This window comes from Cariama cristata, unplaced genomic scaffold (assembly GCF_000690535.1).
Source record: "Cariama cristata isolate BGI_N322 unplaced genomic scaffold, ASM69053v1 scaffold39790, whole genome shotgun sequence".
NCBI classification, from domain to species: domain Eukaryota; kingdom Metazoa; phylum Chordata; class Aves; order Cariamiformes; family Cariamidae; genus Cariama; species Cariama cristata.
Window position 1 is genome coordinate 1 of NW_009595923.1, and position 5,722 is coordinate 5,722.

At 38.4% G+C, this 5,722-nt stretch overlaps 1 protein-coding gene across 1 annotated transcript; it reads left to right on the plus strand.

Annotated features, from left to right (window-relative positions):
- The first annotated feature begins 87 nt into the window (after positions 1-87).
- On the plus strand, positions 88-5,291 carry LOC104164537 (ras-related protein Rab-18-B-like). Its single transcript, XM_009703892.1, has 5 exons — positions 88-147; positions 2,290-2,362; positions 3,321-3,439; positions 4,165-4,231; positions 5,116-5,291. The coding sequence occupies exons 1-5, from the start codon at positions 109-111 to the stop codon at positions 5,289-5,291; spliced, it is 474 nt and encodes a 157-aa protein (XP_009702194.1). The 5' UTR covers positions 88-108.
- Positions 5,292-5,722: the final 431 nt, after the last annotated feature.

A 5,722-nucleotide genomic window follows, 5' to 3' on the forward strand; every position in this document is an offset into this window, starting at 1 on the left:
CTGCTGGGGGAGGTGGGGGGGAGCCGGCTGCGAGGGTGAGCATTCGCCAGTTCGTTCTGACAAGGCTTCCCTTCTTACGTCTTAGGCGTTGATTTTAAAGTGAAGAAAATGGTGGTAGACGGCCATGCAGTACAGCTTGCAATATGGGTAGGTTTTGTTCTCGATAGATGTGAAAACTTCAAGAGCTTCGTTTGTGGGTTTGTTTTGTTTGGTTTTTTTTCCCCTCTTCCTGCCTGCCACCCCAAGTGTTCTACGTGTTGAGATTGTGTACTTATGATGCAAATGCACGTAGAACGGTGTCTGTCATGATTGTACAACAGTAGTTGCAGACAAGGTTCTTTCAGTACACTGATAAATGCTTCATTGCTCTAGGTTTGGGACTTCCTTCAACTCTAGTACAGATTTTGATTGCTCTTTTCTGCACTTATACAACTGGGTTTCTCAAACTCTCTGTGAAGTGTTAGACTTGTGAAGATGTGGCCTTGCAAGAAAAGCAGGCATTTCATGCCTGTGTGACCTAGAAGTGCTCCCAGGTCAGACAGCACTTAAGTTGAGTAAACTGCAGAAAAATTATGTTCTGGGTGATGAGTTGCATGATTTTCTGCAGGGGCTGTGCAGCAACTCTGTGTGTATACTGTAACAAAAACAGCCCAGATGGTTTATTTTTGGTTAAAATCATGGGGAAAAAAAATGTACTTGCTCCTGAACTATTTAAAAGTTGATTCAGATTTACTGGGAGACTTGAGTATTTGTCCTGAGCTGCCTGATGCTATATCTCCACCGTATGTAAACTGGGAAATCAGATTGCAGTTGTGTGATCAGGATTACTTATAATATTAAAGCATCGCATTTATTCTCCTAAATGGAATGAAAGAGCCTTAGGAGGAAGAGATTTTATGTGTATAGTCATAGGTATTTGAGAAAGGACACACCATTATCAACTAAGTGACTGGGTCTATTGGAAAGAGAGCACAAATGTGCCTTGGGCACATTTTGTTAACTGGTATTAACAAAAGTAATATAAATGCCAAAATTTGAATTACTTTCTAGTTTTCATGCACACTTTGTGTACAGAATGCAGAGCAAGAGTGATAGTCACACTTGCTTTAGCCAGTGAGCATATATATTGGCTGTATTCTGAACATGCTGCACACAAAGCAGAAGCTTTGCTGAGAATAACCAAGATACCTTTGCCCTAACAGTCACACAGGGGTGTGTCTCCTTGCTGTGAAATCAAAAGCAAGGCCAGAACTTGCACGAGTTGTATAGCTGGAAAAAGCAGTTTTGCAGCAGTCTGTAACAGCATCAGGAGAAACTGCTAATTAGGGGGCAGAAACAGTGCAGTTGTAGAATGTTAAATAAAAACTTTAATGCATGTACAGTGCATCAAAGTCAAAAAGAGGATTCTGCTTTAGTGTCCCTGTGTGCATAGATGCCTGACTACAATCTTCTTGGTAACCCAAATTAAGTAAATATATTGCCAATTTTAGTTTTTTTTAACAGAGAAATAAATTACAATATAGCTGTCTGTGCATTGTAATCCATACATAAATTTAAATAAAATTTTTGATTAAAAATCACATGTGTGTAATTCTTTTGCCTCCTTATTGTTTGGTCTGAGGGTTTTTGAATTTTGTGTTACACTTAGGAGCTATTTGGAAGATTTGTGAGAACAAGTGTGACATACTGCAGTAATAATTGAATGAAACGACTGATTTTAAGTTTTGGAGTTTTTTTAATCTGCTTAGAGTTTTAGCAAACTTAAGTAGTTCTTTCTAATGGGATTCTCCTTTCCTGCTGTGGAGGAGCAAAGGGAGATTTTTGGAACCACTATGTCTCCTTTCCTGCAGCGGTTCTCACTGGAAAACCAGTTATTCCTCACCTCATTCAGTTCAGCTGATGGTTAACTGATTAAGCCTAGCTGCTTGGCTTGCAGCAATAGCCTTTTTATTTCTCTTGAGTCCCATTGACTTTCTTCTTGTCTCATGTTACAGGTGTCTGTGATCACTTTAAACTTCAACCAAGTCCTCTCCATGCTTTTCTACCTGTCATCCGTTTTCTGTTGTTGCTGCTAATATTTTCTGACTGCTTCCCTCATTCTGTTGTCTTACAGTTTCACATACCCTTACCGGTCAGGAAAAATTTCGCTTTGTTTATCTTGTGTAGTTTAAAATACCTTTTTTTTTTTTCTAAGTATATTTGATTGTGTGTGTATGTGGTTTATGTGTTTATGTGTTGTGTGGTGTGTTTTGTGTTTTTTTTTTTTTCTTCTTTTTCTTCCCTCTGTAGGACACAGCAGGACAGGAGCGCTTTAGAACACTGACTCCCAGTTATTACCGAGGAGCTCAAGGGGTTGTTTTAGGTAGGAGGTATATGCAAGAAAAATGTGATTACAAAAAGTGTGGTCTTTATTACTACCTGAATGTGCATGTCTTTACAAAAGGAGGTTGCCTGAGAGAATCTGAAGAACGATTAGGGTTTTTACAACATTACTGCACCATTAGTTCAAACACTGAGTATGCAAAACCACTGGCGGGAAATAATGCTTCTTCAAAATATTTTAAATTGAAAATACAGAAATGTCACATTGCAAGCTGTTGAGTGGATGAATTATTAGCTTTGTGGTTATTACTTTGGTGAGTTTCTGGTAATAAGGCAAATTGGGTTTTGTGTTGGTTCCCCCCCACCCCTGATGTTCTTACTTTTTTTCCCCAGAAACTATTAATATGATTACTGTAAGACATAAGGTTTGTAGCAGAAGTAATGGATGGCTAGTCCCTTTCTGCCTGACAACACCAATTAGAAAACGAAGGGATTCTTATTCTTGGAGTTTATGAAGGCTCAATGCCTTGCTGTACAAAATATTCTGACTATGATGCAGCTTTTTAAACCTTACTGAGTAAGTGAATGCAGTTACGAAGTTACCAGTGACCAAAAATCACTTTTTACTCAGAATCTCTGTTTTTTAGCAGTAGTGCTTGTAGTTTTACATTAAATGAGGTGACAAAATACCTATTTAAAATATTCTGTGTGGCCCAATTCAGAACTAGTAACAGGTATAAGATTTCAACTGGTAAGTCTAATTTCCAGTCACAGATCTATTGCAGAGATGCTTATGTTTTGTAATCCCTAGTGACTTTGGGTGAGCACAAACAGTGTGTTCCAACTCTGAGAAGAGGATATGGTTGATACATCTTTCTGTAATTCCCTAATACTGCTTTTTGGGGGGGGCAGTAGTTAGCTAATAGGGACTAAGTTCTGTCATAATGATGTAAATGTTTGACTCTACAGCTGTTAAGCTCCTTTTCTTCTGTTACCAGTGTATGATGTTACAAGAAAAGACACTTTCACAGGACTAGAAAGCTGGCTGAATGAGTTGGAAATGTATACCACCAGAAGCAACACTGTGAAGATGTTAGTTGGCAATAAAACTGATAAGGTCAGTTTATTTTAGAAGCAGATCTTGTTAAAGACTTTAATGGAAACTCTGCTGTAGAGATGCCATTGATTAGAGAGATTCTCTTAAGATAGTGAGAAGTTCTGCCTAAAAACTGCTCTATACCATTGAAGTTAACTGCAGCACAACTGCTGCTTTCTTTTTGAGCAGACTGTATTGGACAGGTGGTGAGGGAGGACAATTCAGCCTTTCAGATGGCTACAGAGTATGCATGTGTGCAGGTGTGAGGTACACTGGTTGCTGTATGTTTCTGGGGTGTTTTGACATGTCTTAGATGCCTGTTGCATAGTGGGATGTTTCACTCTAGCTTTACTACAAGAGGTTTCCAGTGTGGCTATCCTGAACTAGGTTCTTTTCTGCCCCCTTCCAAATCTGTCAATTTTCAGATCTTTTGATATGCCTTTTCAGCTATTTGACCACTGAAGCCTCCTTTCTGCCATGTATCTTGCTCCTAGTTGATTCAGAAGGTAGTAACATACTCATTTCTTACTGATTTGATGTTGCTTCTGTTCAATTTGACCCTCTAACAGCCTGCTTAGCAGTAAACTGTCTGTAGAGTGGGCAAATCCAGTTGCTAATTAATACATGGTTTTACAGACTTTTTTCTTTTCAGCAAAACTTTACTTCTGCAGTGGTGCTTTTCCAGGGACTTCCTAAAAGTGACAAGTGTAGCTTATTTTAGTCATGTTCTTCATTTGTCTCTGCAGCCTGATCGTGAAGTAGAAAGAAGAGAAGGACTCCAGTTTGCTAGGAAACGCTCACTGCTTTTTATAGGTATGTAACTCTGCCAAAAACTTGTGTATTCATATGTTTATTTTGATATTGCTAAGCAAGAGTGAAGTGTACAATTGTTTCAGATTGATAGGTTGATTTACTTTTTTTAGTACCTAATTAATAGGGGTTCCTTCTGCTGCGTTAGTTCGTATGCATGAATGTAGGTTTTAACTTTTTCCAGAGATGCGTTGACTACAATTGGAAGTACTTTTCTCTGAAAGAGATTTTCTTCATATACTATGTAGGCATGAATTTTTTATTCTCTTGAAGCTAGCAATATTTAATTCAGAGCCCAGAAGACTGGAATTTTTCCCCAACTGATGTCAGCAAGGACCATGGGTAATCTATCTTTCGTTTCCAAGTTTCTGTTGCAGCTACATAAAAGACAATATTCTTAGACCAGCAATAAAATGTCCAATGTGAAGATACAAAGATGGGAAACAAATTGTGGTGGTTTTTTTTTTTTTAAAAAGTACTTTTTAAGTGAAGCTTCTTGAAAAGATTTCCAGAAGGAACTGGAACAAATGCATATGGGAAAACATGTAATTCCCTCTGCATTCTTTGTTTCCCAGCTTAGTTATGGAATAATTGTCTTGCAGATTTACTGTCACAACTTGAGAACAATTTCTGTTTCTCCATTATGGAGAGAATGGGGAGCTGTGGAATTTGTTTAGATGGAAAAATGAGATGCTTCAGACTAGGATGCATTTCTGTTTATCATATTCAACTTAAGTGTGCCTTTAAGGGGAGAAGGGAAAGGAGGTTCACTCATTGAAAAAAATTGTATCTTCTCTGTGATCCCAAAAGAGCTTCTCACAAAGTAGAATACTCCTTGCAAATAAGAGAAATTTTTTTTTTTTACCCCCCGCTTCCCCATCCACCAGAGACCAGTGCCAAGACACAGGATGGAGTGCAGCATGCCTTTGAGGAACTAGTCATAAAGATTCTGCAGACACCAGGTCTTTGGGATAAAAGTGTGGAGAAGCAGGGAGTCCAGCTAATGGAATCTTCAGCACAGCAGGATAAAAGCTTATGTGGTGCATACTGTCCACTTTCTTAAATCTACAGGTGGCTGTTCTGTTTAAATGGAGTGGACTTAAAAAAAAAAAAAAAAGAGGGGGGGAGGGGGATTCCAAGCCCTAGTCTGTGCCTTGTTTGACTTGTCACCAGTTGTGTAAATCTAAAAGCCAAACTGATTAGCAAAATACATTTTTGTTCATTAACAAAATACAATTTCTCTTTTCCTTATGCACAAGTGGTATCTCCAGATATTTTTCTGTTAACTGTCAGATTTTTCACTATTAAATCATAATGCTTCTTAGATTATTGTGCTCTTGCTGTATGGCATTCAACATGGATTTTTTTCTGAAGTTCCTGCCTTAGCATAAAATAAGGTAGCACTCCATTTTGGAATATTATTGAAAAGCTTCTCTTCCCCAGAATGGCATGGGAGTCTTTTAGACCCCCAGGTTCCCTTAAATGTAGCTAACA

Bases quoted from the DNA above. Each gene is read 5' to 3' on its own strand.
- LOC104164537 (XM_009703892.1), top strand. From the start codon at position 109: ATGGTGGTAGACGGCCATGCAGTACAGCTTGCAATATGG. The intron at 148-2,289 runs GTAGGTTTTGTT...TTCCCTCTGTAG, and splicing joins CAGTACAGCTTGCAATATGG to GACACAGCAGGACAGGAGCG. The intron at 2,363-3,320 runs GTAGGAGGTATA...TTCTGTTACCAG, and splicing joins AGCTCAAGGGGTTGTTTTAG to TGTATGATGTTACAAGAAAA.